The 18,827-nt window shown below is 39.6% G+C and overlaps 1 protein-coding gene across 3 annotated transcripts in view; it reads left to right on the forward strand.

The window, feature by feature from the left end:
- The window catches only part of KLHL3 (kelch like family member 3), an 82,518-nt gene extending 69,701 nt beyond the window's left edge, over positions 1-12,817 (forward strand). For 2 of the 3 annotated variants that reach the window (XM_020782679.3, XM_078385697.1), the window contains 7 exons: positions 877-994; positions 1,888-2,085; positions 2,711-2,812; positions 3,153-3,281; positions 4,664-4,804; positions 6,177-6,320; positions 7,124-12,817. In XM_020782679.3, the coding sequence (XP_020638338.1) occupies positions 877-994; positions 1,888-2,085; positions 2,711-2,812; positions 3,153-3,281; positions 4,664-4,804; positions 6,177-6,320; positions 7,124-7,152 (861 nt within the window). In that variant the 3' untranslated portion in view covers positions 7,153-12,817. The remainder of the gene's footprint in view (positions 1-876; positions 995-1,887; positions 2,086-2,710; positions 2,813-3,152; positions 3,282-4,663; positions 4,805-6,176; positions 6,321-7,123) is intronic. The other variant, XM_072990120.2, reaches the window with a different exon arrangement.
- The last annotated feature ends 6,010 nt before the right edge of the window (positions 12,818-18,827 follow it).

Genomic DNA, 18,827 nt, shown 5'->3' on the forward strand with positions numbered 1-18,827 from the left:
GAAGCCCAGAAATTTGCTTATGTGCCAAAAAAGACTTTCTTGAGCCACACCAGAAATGAACAGTATAAATCAGGGGAATTGTATGTAACCTGAACAATACATGAAAGCCCAAAAAGAGAGAGTAACTTGGTAAATTTGCATCTGTATCCCAGTCTAGTCAGCTATTGTCATAACCTTTGATCCGCAACATAATTTTGAAGGCGGCCAAAACCAGTGGCCTCTAAAAGGAAGGCTGTGAAATGTAGCCATCTTGATGCATAAATGAAAAGGTATATATAAAATAGAGGCGCATTAAGCAGTTTGGAAGACTCCCTGGAAAAGGCCCTGATGTTGGGAAAGTGTGATGGCAAGAGGAGAAGGGGATGACGGAGGATGAGATGGTTGGACAGTGTCATCAAAGCTACCAACATGAATTTGACACAGCTCTGGGAGGCAGTGGAAGACAGGAGGGCCTGGCGTGCTCTGGTCCATCGGGTCACGAAGAGTCGGACACGACTAAACAACTAAACAACAAAGCAGTTTGGAATTAATTTTCATTTCATAGCCTTGATTTCATCCTAATTTTGTGTTAAATCTTGTCTCTCCTCATATTATACACCATCAGTGCTTCTATTGTTCTTAGAACTTTTATATCCTTGACTGTTATCACATGTTTTTTATTAAAACATAGCTCTTTTGGGATCTGAACTTAGTCAATCTAAGAAAGCTAGAATGCAAAGGCTTCACCCAAAAGCTGTGATCAGTATTTTATCCAGTACATTTCTGGCAACACTTCTGTATTTAATACGCACAAGCCAAATTCCCACGTGTTGAAAATAAAATGTACTTTTCTTGGGAGGGGGTGAGTTCTGTAATATTTTAATCTTTCTCATTAAGGTAATGATTGTAGTGGGTGGGCAAGCACCCAAAGCAATTCGGAGCGTGGAGTGTTACGACTTTGAGGAGGAACGATGGGATCAAGTTGCCGAACTTCCTTCCCGGAGATGTAGAGCAGGTACATCTTACTTTACTCAGTGTGAATCCCAAATATTAGATGCCGTACATTTTGCATCCTGTGTTAGTTTGAGAAATCATTATATTTAGCCTATATAACAATGCGCAATGAAGCACTAGCGGTGCGTGGAATTTAGCTGTCCTCTGCTAACAAGTGTTATGCACTGACCAGGTCTTGGGAAAGTTATGTTTTTTATTCTAACTCCCAAAATACTGCATACAGTGTGGCTGTTAAACATGCTGGCTGTAGGATCTGTGAATGATTGTCCAAAAAAAAAAAAAAAAACTTTATATTTTCCATGTTCTGCTACTGATCACATCATGTATTTCAGCAGTATCTAAGAGCCATTTCAGGTGCTACATTTTTAAATGAACATTTTAAAATGTATATCATGATTGCAACAAACAGATGTCTGATTGCAAACACCTATGCACCATACATGCAAAAATTCATCATCTAGTTGGATTACTTGCAGGTTCTTTTTGAGTATACAGTTGGTGACAGATCTAGATTCTATTGTGTAATGTGTGAAATGGCTGTTTGAGGCTGCTGTGAAATGCTTCTGTCTGGCAATGGAGCACTCCGGTGTGTGTGTAACCTTTATACATTTGCTTTTTCCATTGAGCCTCTTGACTATGGAGACATCATGTTAATGCCAACATCCATCGGAGATGTGCAGTATCAGCCTGAAGGATTGCTCAGTGATAGGGCTGATGCCTTTAGTGAAGAACTTCCAGACATTGTGGCTCGCACATAGAACTGCCACCATGCTGGAATGTTCCTTGGTGGCCCCAATTCTAACATGAATTTCTGACAGGAATATTAAGAAAAAGAATTTTGATGTAGGCACGATCTGCCTGAAGTCTTTCTTTCTCCCAATTTGTTTTTAACAGGGGTGGTATTCATGACAGGCAAAGTCTATGCTGTGGGAGGTTTTAATGGCTCTTTACGAGTCCGAACAGTAGATGTATACGATGGAGTGAAAGACCAGTGGACGTCAATAGCTAGTATGCAGGAAAGACGAAGCACTTTAGGGGCAGCTGTGCTAAATGAGCTCCTCTATGCTGTTGGTGGATTTGATGGAAGCACAGGTAGGTTGCTAAATGAAAGCTGAGACAAATGGGCAACTTTCGTTCATGTCTTTGTCCTGAAATACTACCTAAGGATTGCAGAGCTCCCTCTGAACTCTGTGCTTCTGCCCCCAGGTTTGAAACTTTGCTATTTTACATAAATTGCCACTGGCATGCTGGGCAACCTGCAAATACCAGTCTTTGGCAGAAAGCGTTGCTGATTTTCACAACCAAGGCTTTTTTTCCCCTTGTTTGGCTTCTCTGAGCAGAAGCATAACCGGAGATGTTACCCATGTCCCTTTATATTTCACTTTAGAAGCTGATGAATATCCTTCTACACAAATCTTGTTTGAACATTTTTCCCTGTTCTTGTTTGTGACGAACTGTTTTTGAAACTGTTGTTGAGTAATCATAAGTCACGAGAACTGGGATGCTGTTCCCATATGCAGATTCTTACTGCAAGCATATTATTATTGGCAACAGGCCAAGTAAAAGATTCCCAGCTATTGAGGTAGTTTCAACTTGCATTCTTTCCCCTTTTGCTTGGAATGAAAATGTAAAAACAAGGTGACACCTTTGATGAGGAAGGAGCTATATTCTGCTAAGCTGCTGAAGTAGAAAACCTGTTTTGTCATTCTCAAAATAGGTCTGGCATCTGTGGAGGCCTATAACTATAAATCCAATGAATGGTTTTTTGTGGCACCTATGAACACCAGAAGAAGCAGTGTCGGAGTTGGTGTTGTGGACGGTAAGGACTGCAAACTCCTTTCAGCCACAAAAGGTGTATTAAATCTGAACTCCTGACTATAAACACTATTTAAAATATGGCTGGTAGCCAGTGTTTCTAAAAATCATTTAGCAAGGGCTGATTAACTTCTTACTGATCTATAAATTTGATATATGTGATAAAATTTTAATAAAATATTATAAATATGGAGACTTATCAAGCTTCCTGTGGGTTCATTATGTAGAAGTATGTAATGCAAATCAGCAGTAGTGAAATGCTGGTTGTAAAATATTATTCTATCACTCACCATCATTCTCTCTTAATTACTTCTTTTGATGGCCATTGTTGCATATTATTCTAGGTAAACTGTATGCTGTTGGTGGTTATGACGGAGCGTCACGCCAGTGCCTTAGTACTGTTGAGCAATACAACCCAGCTACAAATGAGTGGTCTTATGTGTCAGATATGAGTACTCGGCGCAGTGGTGCAGGTACTTTATTTTCATGCCTTTGTTATAAGGTGTAGATATCTGCACAAGTTTCTTAACAATCCCTAAGTTTATTTTTAAAGTCATTTTAAACCCCATTCCAACCCCATTTTTCTGTGATTCTTTGAAAAACAATTTCAAACGATTTAAAAGCACATTTTAAAAAAAATGGTACAGTATTAGGGTCACCCATTTAACCCCCCCCCCCCCTTTCTTGGCAGTCTGTTGTTTACTAAAAGCCTGCCTGAAGAAATAAGTCTTTTGCCTACTGGTGGAAGGACAGCAGAGAGGGTAGTGTGCTGGCCTTCCCTTAGTAGGGAGTTTCATAGCTTGGGAGCAGCCACCATGAAGGTCCTCAACAAGTGCACCTCTACGGGAATGAGAAAAAGACCTCCCCCGAAGATCTTAAGATGCAGGAAGGCTCATATGAGAAAATATGGTTCTTCATATAGCTTGCATTTAAGACATACAGGGGGTCATAGGTTCTACACGTTCAGTTGTACCTAGAAATGGACTGGCAGCTAATTAAGTTGTTGTAACAAGGAATTTGTATTCTCCCTGTATTTTTCTTGAATCCAAGAGTCCAGCTCAGGGTGGGCAGTGTGTAATAGGTCTTAGGTTAAACAGATATGAGACTTGGAAGCATCTTACCATGGGAAATTAAAATAATGTCTAACAGCCACTTGTAAATTAAAACAATCTGATTTCCTTATGTATCAATCGTTACTATAAGCAGAGGAAAAACTAAAAGTCCAGTAGTTCCAGATGTGATGATCTCACAATAACTAGCTGAATGTGTGGTTAACTCTGTATATAGAAAGTAGCCTAGTTTAACAGGTCTGAAGGAAGAAGTTACACAGGTATTATTGTTACCTACAGCTTGTGTTATACCCTTTCACAACTTCTCTTTCGGACACAATGACAATGAATATAGAAGTGATCATACATTCAGGTCTGTGTGTGACTTTTTCATCTTCTCGATGGGCTCAACTCTGTTGATGAACTTTAGAGGTGTAGGTATTCAGATAGATAATTAAAGTGTATTTGTGTATATGGCCTTAGGGGTCATACACAACTTTTATTGAACATCCAGTTAGTGTCCAATTGGCACCAAAGCAATTCCTGGTTAAAGGACAGTGAAGTCAGCCTGAAGTACCCTTCCCAATCTGAGGCCAGCTACAGATTGCTATTACAATAGTGGTTTGTGGATATGAATTGTCCTCCTTTGTAAGGATTGGGACCCTTGCTTCCAGCCCCTGAGCCACTGGCTGCCTGCAGAAGCTCACATTATAGGATTTGAAAAGAATTTCTGTATTGAGTGTGAAGTTGAAATGGATGACTAGAGCATTGTAAAACTCTGATAGATGCTGTATTCTGCCTTGCAGGTGTTGGTGTCCTTAGTGGACAGCTATATGCTACTGGAGGACATGATGGTCCTTTGGTAAGGAAAAGTGTGGAAGTCTATGATCCTGGAACAAATACTTGGAAACAAGTGGCAGATATGAACATGTGTAGAAGAAATGCAGGTAAAAAAGCAAAAAAAACATGCTGCTTATATACCCTCTCATAGCACTTAAAGCACTCTCTGGGCAGTTTACAAATTAATTATGTAGGCTAAACGTTGTCTCTTCCGCCCCCCCACCCCCCCAAGCTGTGTACTCATTTTACTGACTTTGGAAGGATGAAAGGCTGAGTGAACTTCGAGCCAGCTATCTGGGACTGAACCCAGGTCGTGAGCAGAGTTTTGGCTGTAGTACTGCAGTTTATAAGGGATGTGGTGGCACTGTGGGTGGAACCACAGAAGCCTCTGTGCTGCAAGGTCAGAAGACCAGCAGTCGTAAGATTGAATCCATGCGACAGAGTGAGCTTCCATTGCTTGTCCCAGCTCCTGCCAACCTAGCAGTTCAAGGGCATGTAAAAATGCAAGTAGATAAATAGGTACCACCTTGGTGGGAAGGTAATAGCATTCCATGTTTAGTTGCGCTGGCCACATGACCACGGAAACTGTCTTCGGACAAACACTGGCTCTACGGCTTGGAGACGGGGATGAACACCGCACCCTAGAGTTGTACACAACTGGACTAAATGTCAAGGGGAACCTTTACCTTTACTGCAGTTTAACCACTCTGCTGTGAGACTGAAGTACTGATTTTACTTGTATCTGTTTTCCTATCTATCTCTGCATTTGTAGTAAAAAAACAATCAGTACAATCAATACATAGAATTGAAATGCAATAAATCAAGTGAATCAAATGAGAATGCAAACCACACATTTATGTTACATGTCTAATCACACATGATAAAATGTGCTACCACACTCAAAATATTACAAAAAGGTAAAACTGAAAAAAATATACTCTGTATAGGGAGAGATAAAACATATTGTCTGTAGTGTATATATTTTTAACATACAAGAGTGTATGTGTTCTGTGGCTAGGTACTTTTAGTCAGCAAAGCATCTGGAATGTTTCAGACCATGATTTTGCCGTCTCAATTTGTTTCTAAGGATGTGTTTCTTATCTGTTGACTCCAAAGGAGATATTTAAATATACTTCTAGTGTATCATTTTAAAACTGTCCTGAGGCATGTTAGGCTGTCATACAATGAAAAAAAAAACTACAGAATATAGTAAATGTAGTAAAAAAACAATCAGGAGGAGATTTTGTCAGGAGGAGGAAGCAAAACAGTAGAAGATTTATTCTTACAGGGTTTCCAGCGCTATGAAAGTTGAGTTTGGAACTGCGCAAATCTCCCTTTTTCTTCTGCTCTCCTGAGTTTGTTCCTTGAACTTTGCCCTAACGATCTAAACAGAAATTAGTTTAAAATTTAACGAAATATGGAACCAAACTAGTGACCTCTATAGTTGTGTGGATTTAAATGGTGTGTTTTCATCCCTAGGTGTTTGTGCAGTGAACGGCCTTCTGTATGTGGTTGGAGGTGACGATGGGTCTTGCAACTTGGCATCTGTAGAATACTATAACCCTGTCACTGATAAGTGGACATTATTGCCAACCAATATGAGCACTGGAAGAAGTTATGCAGGTGAGCACTGAGTCGAACCATTGTGGAGTTAAAGGGATGGGCTGGGTGAAGGCAAATTCCTCTGGCGCCTCTTGATCAGCTGCCAGCTATCTTCTGCAGACGCTAGAGAAATTTCTTTGCCAGAATTTATGTCAAAATGGTGGCGGCAGCTGGGAGGTTCATGGACTTGGGATCCCAAAAACTGTTCTATTACTTGACAGTGCTCGTGGGTGAAGTCTCACTCTTGAGAAAGATCTTTGGCTTTGTGACCAGCGGAAATTCAGCAGATGAATGTATTGACATTCTTTGTACTGTGTAGTAGTAATTATAGGCAAAAGAGCTTGTGCCTGAAGGGGAGAAAAGTTAAAAGAGTTTAGGGGCACTTTAAAGGCTAACAAGTTTCGTTTTGCACTAGCTGCCCACTTCAGCAGGTGCACTGGATTTTGTCTCAAATGGAAGATACTTTGCCAATTGGGATGAAAATCTGAATTTGATTAAATGGACTGTGGTCCCTGAAGGCTTATTCCATATATATATATCTTATTTGTGTGGGCGAAGAAGAAGAGGGGGGGGGGGATTGGAAGGCAAAAGGTATAAACAGTGCATCTCATGAAGTGGACTGCACTCCGCCAAGGCTTATGCCAGATAAGCTGGTGCCCTGTCCCTGAATAACAGCAGATTAACACAGCCACCCTCCTGGACATTTCAACCCAGAAAGGAGACAGCAACCCAAGTCTTCAGGTCCTGAGCATTCTGTACATTCCGGTGCAGGTGATACATTGAAGGGCGCCTATTGAATGTATCTGTGCTCTTTTGCCTTGCAGGTGTAGCTGTGATCCATAAACCGTTGTGACACACATTCACCTAAATGCAGGATGAAAAATGGTGCCTATCCAGCTTGCTGAGTTTTGGCAGATACTGATGTCTTTTAAACTGCTACACTGGTGTTGCACTCCAGCACGACAAGTACTTGCTTATTCCATCAACTTCTGCTTGGTGATCAGCAGTACAGCCGTGTGAAAACCCTGTGAACATAAGGATATATTCCAGAAATAAGGTGTTGCTTGGTTGTTGTTATTGTTTTAATTAATGTACAATCACGACTGAGCTGGAAGTGATCTCAAGGACAAAAGATAACGTTTTTCTCTTTGTCGTGGGAGAAGCAGCTTCTTGAAGCACTTCACTACTGAACTTGTTCTAGAACACATTTCCTATTTACTTATCACACCTCTTAGACAAATCTACTACTGAAACTGGAATTTTTGAAAGACCTGTCTGGAAAACAGGCCCAAAGGAAACAGATGGGGAGGTCTGTTTACTGTAAATGTATGATGAAGAGCACTGGAGAGATGCATCCTCTGACTTTTATCCTAGTCACGGAACTGATTCATCAGTTCTGTTTTATATATGGGAGATGATGAGCCAAGCAGTGTCTTTCTGGGGCGAAATCACACTTCAGTTACCCAAAGATCAATGGTTTTTCGTTTGGTTGCGGGAAGGTTATTACTATTTCAAAATTAACTGTGCTCAAGTTATAATACTGTGTCTCTTGGCTGTTATCATGAATTCAGAAAGTTCAGGCTTCACCCACACTTGTTTTTTTAAAGGGATTTAGATACCATTAATGAGTGTGTTTTGAAATAATTGACTTAAGGTTGCCACCACATTCCAGGGAGACCTGGAATTTAGTGGCAAATTTCGGCTTCAGTAGGCTTTGAAAGTCAGATGAGGTACACTGATCACATCTGGGACATGCTCTGAGGATATTCTTATGAGTGAAGGGCTGAGAGAATGATTGACAGAAGTCTGCCTCAGCAAAACTAGGAGGTCAAGAGGCTTTTGAAAAATAATCCAGTGAATCCTAACTGCCTTTAAATTAGGAGAGAGTGAGTGCACCTATCTCTGAATATACATTCCTCTTGTGCATTTGGCTAAACATCAGTTGACCAAGATGATATTTCAATGCTATGAAAACCTTAAGGTTTATGACATACAGCCATTTAATTCTTTCAGCTATTTTTCATAAGAGCTACCCTCTTAAATGTCCTGTTGTCATCATTATTTCTGTGTAAAGAAGTTACTTGAATATGTAAACATTTACTTTAAAAACGAAAGAGGTTTTTTTAAAAAAAGTAGGGAAAGCCAAATACAATTAACTGATATGTATCAAAAGGAGTTCTAGTTTCTCTCATGTTCTAAATCAGTGCTCCCCAACCTTGGACCTCCAGATGTTCTTGGACTTCAATTCCCAGAAATCCTGACCAGCAGAGGTGGTGGTGAAGGCTTCTGGGAGTTGTACTCCAAGAACATCTTTAGGCCCAAGGTTGGGGACCACTGTTCTAAATGATCATCAATCTGAAAATAATTTTATTCCCAGAAAAGTTACATTCTTGTAGTTTCCACTTGCTTTGGTTTATGTGTGTATGTGCATGCATGGATGCGCATGCACATGCCAAAGAAAACACAATTGAAAATCTAATATCTCTTTTCCGCCCCACTCTCTTGTTGTGTACTCTTATAGACTGGTTTTCTTAAGTTAGAGCACTTAACATATTTTCTATGCAGATAGTTTTTCTATCACTTAAACCATTTCTGAACTTTCAGCAGTGAAGCAGAAAATCAGTAAGGCTGGAGGATTTTTAATAAGGGCTTTCATCCATCAATTAGACTTAAAATAAAATATTGTCCTTATTTCCCAGCTATATCATACAGTACCTTTTGATGCCGATTATTATAGTAGCAAAACATAAATGAAGAATGCACCTAGAGAAACCACAGTTGCAAAGGTGAGCAAGATGCTGATCGTTGCTTGCTCAATGTGTATATGTATTTTAAAAAAGGCAAACATAGCAGTTTCTTCATGTTTCATCCTCGATATTTTCTGCTGGTGTGGGCTGTCACAAATTGATTTCACACACTTGGAGGGAGGAATCTCTTCCATGCAAATGCTTTTCTGGATAGAAAATTCTGAGCTACCGTATATATACCAAAGTCCTATTCCATAGATTACACTGTATCACGCTGATGACATCATCAGCCACAGCAATTTTCCAGAAATAAAACATTTCCATTTCCATCCTGCCAAAGGTCCTGAGGCTCCTGTGGAATCCCTTTCATGGTTGGTGATAAAGTCATGCCAACGGTGGTGATTTTCAGTAATTAAAGGCATGTCATCCCCCAATGGCTTACTGACAAGGAAAGGACTTCCACGGGAGCCTTGAGACCTTTGTGGGGAGGAACTGGAAGTGTTTCATTTTTTAAAAAAAACACCATGGCTGATGTCATTATCCATCTGATACAGTGTATCTTACACAGCAGACTTTCGGCCATTGTCTCTAACATTGTCTCTAATCTTCTGTGTTGCATCTGTAATATCGAAGGAGCAAATACCCAGAAACATTTGCTATTGCTTTTATGTGATAAAGTGTATGATTGGGCACATGCCCAGGAGCACAACCAGCACCTCTTTAATGAGTAGCAGTTTGCTGCCATGGCATACATGATTTCCTTTATACAAGTATAAATCAGCAATAGGATTCTTGACTCTGAACTTAAACTTCCAATGAGATTTGTCACTCTCTAATATTAATTTGAGGGATTAACTGAGCAGTTAGAGGCCATTCACATATTATAGTGATGTAGATGTTACAGATGATGAATAGACATGTATCCTCCCTTTACCACCAAATCTATATGCCAGTTGTAGTTCATGTTGATGATCTCAAGTGTAATTTTGAGCCAACTTTTTAAAATGTCAGTTTTGTTTCCATAAAACATCTGAAGGAGAGAAAAACCCATAGCATATTGGTGATTCATAAACAGTCAACAGCCATATAAAATGGTTGGTCTCAGCTAAGAGCCACTTATCACTAGCAGATATTATATGTCACTCCTTATATGTGTAAACTTGCAGGGCTAATGCAAGTCAAGTGACCTCATTTTTCAGCTATGCAATATTCATAATGGCTCCACAACAACCAGCTGCAATAGCCCCTTTGAATTGCTTTTGAAATATCTTACATTGTGTGTGCATTTTTAATATTTGTACTGTGCATCTGAGCCAGATCCTTTCAAATATTGCCTTTTTTGGCAGCTTGAAAATATAACTTCAGAGCTAGCAAATTGTATTGTAGTTATTTTTGTAAAAGGATTCATAAGAGTTCTTGGCTCTGTTTTGATTTGGTGGCTTTATGATTAGTGTCTAATCCTTACACCACGGGCCCAGTTCTCATCAGCCATGTGTGTATGATGGCTTCTATACTTTTGCATGAAAAAAGAGAGCAATCATTTGATTTCTCTTTACTTTATTAATTGGCCACTGCCAGACTCAATGTCAGTTAACAAAGGACCATTACCTCCATGATCAATAATTTCATGAATGGCTGGATATATAAAACTACTTTTTAAAAAAATGATGTGGTATTGATTCAACTCAAACAGGGCACCAAGGTTATTGCACTCTGTCTCTGGTTCCCCTGTTTGAACAGAATGTGCTTGGAAGCAAAACCTTAAAGATAAAATCAGAAGAAACAATAGCACTGGCTTCTGTTATCCTTTTAAGTCTTTGTTTATCTGGAACACTAATTTGAGATATTCTTTAAAAAATCACAACCCACTTCTACAAATATTTTTTTGAAATTGCTGGGCAGCCTCTTATCCAAAAGTTGGCTTGTATGGTCACCCTAAAATGACCTTCCGTAGATCAGTGATTTAATTTCAGACCTAAACAGCATATCCAGACACTTGCATAGGTACCTACGTTCCACACATGCTGACAACTTTGCAAGTTTTCGCTTTAGAGATCTCCGTCAGAAAACCCTCCAAATGTACTTTAAAAATCTCAAGCTTAAAACTTTATCTGGCCTGACATCAAAAGAAAATTGTAACTAGTACACATGTGTCCCTTTCCCATTTACTTTGCTCTGTCTCATAGCATATCTCCAACCTGTGTTTCTAGTATGGGAAATGTAAACAGTGTTTTTTGAAGGTTTCAGGCAGCCAGATCTTGTTCCTCTGGATGATAATGTGAAGCATTGCCCACAAGTGAATTCAGAACCGTATTGCTGCATTTATACAGAAACCTGAAATGAAGCTATTTTCACTGCCCTAATAGTCTGAACTAGCCGCTGGTTGTATTTGAATGTTGTATACCAGGTGAGTTGAGTAAAGATAATTCAGTTCAACTGGATCCTCTTTTACATTTAACTGTGATTCGGCTAGCGTTGCACAACTAAGCAGAGAAAACTTACAATATTTTTGCACAAGTTATACAAAAACTTTTGCTGTACTGTAATTTAAGAAACTTACAATTCAAGTAGTTGTGTTTATCCAAAAGCTTTCTGGATTTTTTCCTATTAACCTTTAGGACAAATGGATACACTAATGCAATATGATTAAAGTTGATTCAGATTTGAAACGTTGGTGACTGATGTGAAATATTGACTCCTATGAAATGGCACTATTTAAATGTAGTGATCCTGTTGCGGTGTCAAGACATTTGCAGGTTCTGCTCAATGATATTGGAATAGTCTATCAATCCTATAAGAATTGTAAGAGACTACTACTGAAATCATAGTGGCTGCATTCAGATAAACTTTGGACATACAAATGTCTTACTTCCGTTGCCTGGCCCCTTTCTGACTTTCATATTGCATGTCTCAGCCAGGCTCTGAAGCCAGAGTGTTTCCGAGTTTATGGGCAAACCATGGTTTGGGCAAATCATACTTTGTTCCATTTGGACAATGTGGCAAACAAAGATGTTTAGAAATGCCCTGTCTTGGTGCCTACAAGATACTTAGGGACTACAGTTCCCTGCATGCTGGTTATAGCTGATGGGAAGACTGGTTAAGAAAAGGTGTCAGGGAAGGGAATGAGGAAATCTGAAGCTTGACTCTGGCCATACAAATGACACTAAACCAGGGCATTATGCCCCAATACTCTCACTGAGCTTAAGAATCTGACCAACCATCCTTTTTCATGGGGTCCTAAATTATTTTAGTTTTCCTGGAGAAATAAATCCTAACATTTTTGATTTGTAAATATATTGTATAAAATATGTTTTAAGACTAACAGAAGATTGTAAAAGTGTTCAACTTCGATGCACAACTTTTTTTAAAAAAAAAATAAAATAAACTGAAATAAAATGTAGCTGTGATCCCTATGCCAGTTAATTCAACATACTAACATTTAGATGGGGTTTAATAGCCCAATCCCATAAGTATTTATTCCGAAATAAGTCTCATTTTTTTAGTGAGACTTATGTCCAAATAAATATGTATAAAAAACTGCAGTCTTAGTTATGCTTTATCAATCATACCACACATGGCACCCATTTGTTTGCTCTTTATTATAGCTAGCCATTGTGATGGGGCTAGCTGGTCTACCACATAATTCTTTTATTTTCCATTTCAGCATCAAAACTTAGAATTAAAATCCATTACAAAGTACGTGTGGCAACATAAAGTTCTCTGTTCTCCAGCATGTTGGACTTTGGTTAAATAAAGCTGAGCAAATGACAATTGACCTCGTGTTTATTCTGATTTTGCCAATAGTTTCATGTGACAATGAGTGGAAACATGGAATTGGGAACAGATATTTAAAAAAAGTAACACATTTTCAGGGTCCCCTTTCATAAAAGCCATTTTAGTGTCAAAAATAGAGATGGACACAAACCTCAGTTTGGAGGTTAGTGCTGGATTTTCAGACAAGCACCATAGGTGGTGCACGTTCCATTCTCCCCTCTGGCCAGATCCCACCACCACCACCAGCTGGCATGCACTGCTCTCCTCCTTCTCTTTGGGTGTTTTACCAGTCCTGGCTACAAGGCATGCTTCCCTCCTCCACCTTCTCCAGTAGCCGCCCACTCAAAAGTCTGTGCTGCAGGAATCTCTGCCTTGCCTCCTTGTCTGAATGAGATGTTACTGGAGGAGATGGCAAAGGGAAGCATGTGTTCCTGCTGGGACTGGCCAAATGCCTGAAGAGGAGGAGAAGAGCAATCCACACTGACTGGTGTGAGGGATCCGGCTGGGGGGTACGGGAAGGGAACGTGTGGCACCTGTGATGCCAGTCTGACAATCCAGTACGGACCTCCAAACTGAGGTTCATGTCCATTTCGAGTCAAAAGGTAGACATTTGTTATATGGCCATAGCAGCTGAGTAAAACATGCTTTCAAAAACTATATTGAAGCTTTTTGTACAATGCACACACTTTGAAATGGACAAATAAGTAACAATACTTGGGGAAAAAAAGCGCCTGATATTTGCTATAGTTGATGATGACTGAGACACCTAAAGGTAAAGGTAAAGGTTCCCCTTGACATTTAGTCCACTTGTGTCTGACTCTAGGAGGCGGTGCTCATCCCCGTTTTCAAGCCGTAGAGCCAGTGTTTGTTTGTAGACAGTTTCCGTGGTCACATGGCCAGCACAACTAGACACAGAATGCTGTTACCTTCCCACCATGGTGGTGCCTATTCATCTACTCGTATTTTTACACGCTTTCAAACTGCTAGGTTGACAGGAGCTGGGACAAGCGACAGGAGCTCACTCCATTGTGTGGATTCAATCTTACGATTGCTGGTCTTCTGACCTTGCAGCACAGAGGCTTCTGCGGTTTAACCTGCAGTGCCACCACGTCCCTGTGACTGAGACACAGTTTGCATTAAATTACCACTCAGTCCTGCTTACAACTTTACACAGATAGTGGTAGGTGCTATGTATACTGTGGTGTCAAGATGCAGGAACTCTGCAGATTAATCTTTAAGGACAGCATGCCCCCAAGTAAGACACCTAATGCTTACTATCTTATCTCTATACAAATCTCTGCAACAATCCTGGCTATGCTTCTGTGGAGGAAAGTCTGCTATATTTAGTGCAGTTTATAGTAATTTTATTTATTTTTTATATAAAATACAGGTAAAGTAACTGTGTCAAAGGTTCTAGCCTTAAATGTGAGGCAGAGCTAAAGAAAATAACCATACACCTGAATTAAGATTCTGGGTATATAATCCTTGTGCTCTAACCTCTAACCATATGTTGACCTATGTTAAGACTTACTGTAATGAGTTGTCTGTCTCTTAGAACTTTAGAATGACAGAATTGGAAAGGACCCTATGAATCATTGAGTCCAGCCCCTGTCAGGGATGCATAGTGGGGAATCAAACTCGCAACCTCTGACTCCACAGCCAAGTGATCTTACACTCTTTTGGTGCTCAGGTTAATATATTAATTTGTAGTAGACAGAATTATTCTTGAGAATATATACCTATAAGAGCAGTCCTCCTGAACTGGGCCAGTATTTCACCCATTTGAGGATCCTTTCACTCTGAGGGCAGCCCTACGTGTCATGAGAGACACGCAGCTTATAGCACAACACTTACCTGTCGGTTTCCTCTACTTCATAAGTAATGTGTAGTACCATCATGTGATGTTCTTATGTTGGCCTGCCTCCAGGAGACATGAAATACTGGATTGAAGGTTATGATGGCAACTATATAATTTCCACTATCTGTTGCTCCCTTAACCAAAGCAAAGAGGCTTACTAGATTTGTGAAACAAAAGCTACAGGCACATTACTAAAACTTGCTATAAATGACTTTCTGTGTACTTTGAGAAAAATTTGAGGATAAAAGAAAATCAGAATGTCATCCAGGATAATGAAGCAAAATATTTTTATAGAAGTGACCTACAGGGAATGGGGGATGTATATGTGTCATAAAATTTCAGTTCTTCCTCAGGATCTTTCAGGATGAAGTGAAATATTGCATTTCCTTCAACAACTTATTGGCCCAAATTCAGGTGCTTAGTGTAGTAAATCTCACTAGAGTACACCCATTGAATCAACTCCCCTGTAAGTTCCATTAATTCAAAGAGACTGACTCTAGTTGTGATTTTTTAATGCTAAAGTAAGTCACAGTCTAGACCCATTTGAATCAATGAAACTTACGGAGGAGTTGACTCACCCATTCTCCTTTGATTCAATGGGCCCACTTTAATGTAATTTACTACACCAAACAATACCCAGTTTGAGATATGGCTATGTTATGCATTTACCATGGGAATATAACATTTCCTTGCTCTTGACTCTAATTGGAGCTAAAAGGAGAGAACCTAATAGAAAATCATCTATATCAATAAGATGTAGAAGGGGTAGCCATGTTAGTCTGTGCAAGCATTATAGGTGAAAACAAAATAAAAATTAAGAGTTAAAAAAAGGATAGAAATGTGGTGGCACTTTAAAGATCAACTTTCATATACTGTACTTTAATGTTAGCTTTTGTGGACAAGTCCACTTCATCAGACATAAGAGGAGATACAAATTCATATTTCAAACATTAGCTCACATTAAAGGATACAATAATCTTTAAAATGCCACCACGTTTTTGTCTTCTTTTACTCTTTTTTAAAATTTTGTTTCCACCTATAATGTTAATAAGGTGGTGTGTTGGTTGTTGTGGGTGTTTCAAGCTCTTTGGCCGTGTTCTGAAGGTTGTTCTTCCTAACCTTTCACCAGTCTCTGTGGCCGGCATCTTCAGAGGACAGGAGTCAGAACTCTGTCTGTGCTCTGGTGAGTTCTGACTCCTGTCCTCTGAAGATACCGGCCACAGAGACTGGCAAAACGTTAGGAAGAACAACCTTCAGAACATGGCCAAAGAGGCTGAAAAACCCACAACAACCATCAGATCCCGGCCGTGAAAACCTTCGAGAATACAAGGTGGTGTGTGTTTTTGTCTACCAGAACCATATCTCCTAGGTCTTAAAACCTGAATACCTGAAGCTTTGAAGGCATATTAAATGGATCTTATGGATATGTGTTGCATTAAGAACATAAGAAGGGCCCTGCTGGATCAAGCCAAGGGCCCATCTAGTCCATCCTCCTGTATCTCACAGTGACTCTACCAGATCCCTCTGGGAGCACACGAGACAACTAGATACCTGTCTCCTGATACCCCTCCCCTGCATCTGGCATTTGGAGGTACTTTCTTTCTAAGCCTGGAGATTCTACATCCCCATCATGGTTTGTCACCTGCGATGGACTTTTCCTCCAGGAATCTGTCCAATCCCCATTTAAAGGTATCTAGGTCAGAGACCATCACCACATCCTTTGGCAAGGAGTTCTACAGACTGACAACATGCTGGGTAAAGAAGCATTTTCTATTGTCTGTTCTCACTCTCCCAACACTTAATTTTAGTGGACGTCCCTTGGTTCTGGTATTGCATGAGAGGGAAAAGAGCTTCCCTCTATCCATTGATACTTTGTTTATAAAAGCCACTTATTAATCATAATTAATTTTAATGTACCTGTATGTTTTAAATCTGCAGTACTATCTTCAGTCACTAGGCAGGCAGGTGGACTTTCTTAAGAAGTCTTGATTGGTTTGAAACAATGTGTATGTTCATGCCAGTGTTAAGTGCATTGAAGACCGTTTGGTTTCAGTAAAAGTGAAGGGGATGCAATGCTCTGTCAACAACTGTCAGTGATCTTAATGGGATTTATCCCTCAGTACCTAGATATTAAATAGCAATATTAAGTGAGTTTAGTTTCTTCAATGGAAATCAACTGTGTAAAAAGCATTTAATTAAGACAGATTCATGGCCTTTGTTTTCTTGGCTGTGTTGTTTTTCGATACTTACTTGACTACTAGCCATGACTGCTTAACACATCACTCTGCAGAAAACATTAATTCAGAAATATGAAAACTGAAATGGGTAATACAAAATGTATCAAGAAAGAAAATTTAAAAAAAAAACACATTTTATTCACTGATGGAATAGGGTCTGCCTCTTACTAAGCCAGAGACCACATTCCCTTTGGGAGTAAAGTGTCAAAGGATTCCTGAGTGCAGGAAGTGAGGCTGAAGCCATTAGTGGGAGCTTCTTTCCCCCTCCCCGTTTTTCTTCCTGCAGCCTCTGCCTCCTTTTTACTCATTATTTAGTAACTGCTGGATGAGAGACAGATCACTTTTGCCAGAGGTTTGAACTAATCATTTGCAGGATGCCCCTGAAAATCAGGCTGCCCTTCTCTTATTGAAGGAAATTGCAAGGAAGAGATGTGCTCCATCACATCTCGCGTTTTCAATTTTTGTTCTAACTTTTTGGGCGACCTTCACAGAAGAGGCACAGGGTTCACGTCTTCCTTGATTTTTCCTGATATCTTGCCTCAAATATTTTGCTGTGTCACAACAGTGTATTCTACATCTGCACAAGCCTGTGTGTTCTGTATCTAATCATTATTTCTTGTTATTTCTTGTCTTGAGGACGTGTAGCAATTAAAATCAAATGAATGTTCCGCATCAATCAATTAGAAGGCAATCATTCTCAAATTTCAAGAGTATAACCTCTCCAGGAGAATCTCTCTCTCTCTCTCTCTCTCTCTCTCTCTGTGTGTGTGTGCGTGTGTGTATTCGACAGCTAGAAAGACTAGTGTCAAAAGAAGGATAAAAAGCTTTGGTTTTGGAAAATGTCATCTCAGATGAGACACTGGAGGTCACTATAGTCCAATAATATGAAGACCAGCTCCTCTGCTAGAAAAACCTCTCAAAATATTTTCTAATACTTTCTAATATTTTCAGACATTCGAATGCTTTCTTCTAATTTTGGGTTTGCATAATAACTGAGGTGTGCATTAGAATTACAATGTTCACATGGACTTCAAAAATGTTCCTCCAGCTAGTTCAAATGCTAGACAATTAACTTAAAGTGTGAATTATATGAGAAATAGAGTTCAGGAGGGTTATGTGTGCTGTACCAGTTAATATCTTATAATGTTTCAATTGGTGACATTGGGACAAAAGCCCTGGCTTTATCATTTCATCCTCTGAATGGATAAAAAGGCATTCAAAATAATAAATTCTCTCTCTTCAAAAAGAGAGCCTCTTACCTATGTTCACTTTCTCTGCTCAAGCCAGCACCTTAACAGCAGGAAGGCTGTGAGAGGGAGGGCTTTTCGACCTTGTCCGTGCCCTTTGCGCAAGAAAGCAGCCTGTAGGAGGAAATGAAGAAAATGATCATGTTTGGTATAAATATAGACACATAGCCTTTAAAAATGTATTTTCCCTTAAAGCTAGTAAAGAATTAAGTTGCTACTGTTCCACCAAGTTTTTCTTTTCTTTTTGGCTTGGTGCGTTATTGCTGGTGTCATCTTCTACTGTTTCCTCATTGCTAAGAAGTGGCAGCTAAGTCAATAACTGTGGGGAAGTGTCTGATTCTACTAAATTTGTTTGAGCAAATGAAGTAGACTTATATAAAGGGCCTGTTGTCTGGAAGCAAGTTTGCTTTCATGAAGAAGGGCATGGTACCAAGTTCTTGATAAGGAGGGCTGAGTCTCAGCTTAGCTGATCTGCTCTGGAACACTGTATGCTGTGTTCTACAATAATCTTTGCTGGATCAAGCAGGTCTGCATTTACTCTGTAAGAGCGCCTCTTGTCAACATGGACTGCTGGTGGGAGACAGAAACCGTCTATGTGGAACAGTGAATTTTCATAACACTGAATTATGGTATTATTGTTTGTGTTTCTTTTAATACTGACAGAA

The sequence above is a fragment of the Pogona vitticeps genome, chromosome 2 (assembly GCF_051106095.1).
Source record: "Pogona vitticeps strain Pit_001003342236 chromosome 2, PviZW2.1, whole genome shotgun sequence".
Taxonomy (NCBI): Eukaryota; Metazoa; Chordata; class Lepidosauria; order Squamata; family Agamidae; genus Pogona; species Pogona vitticeps.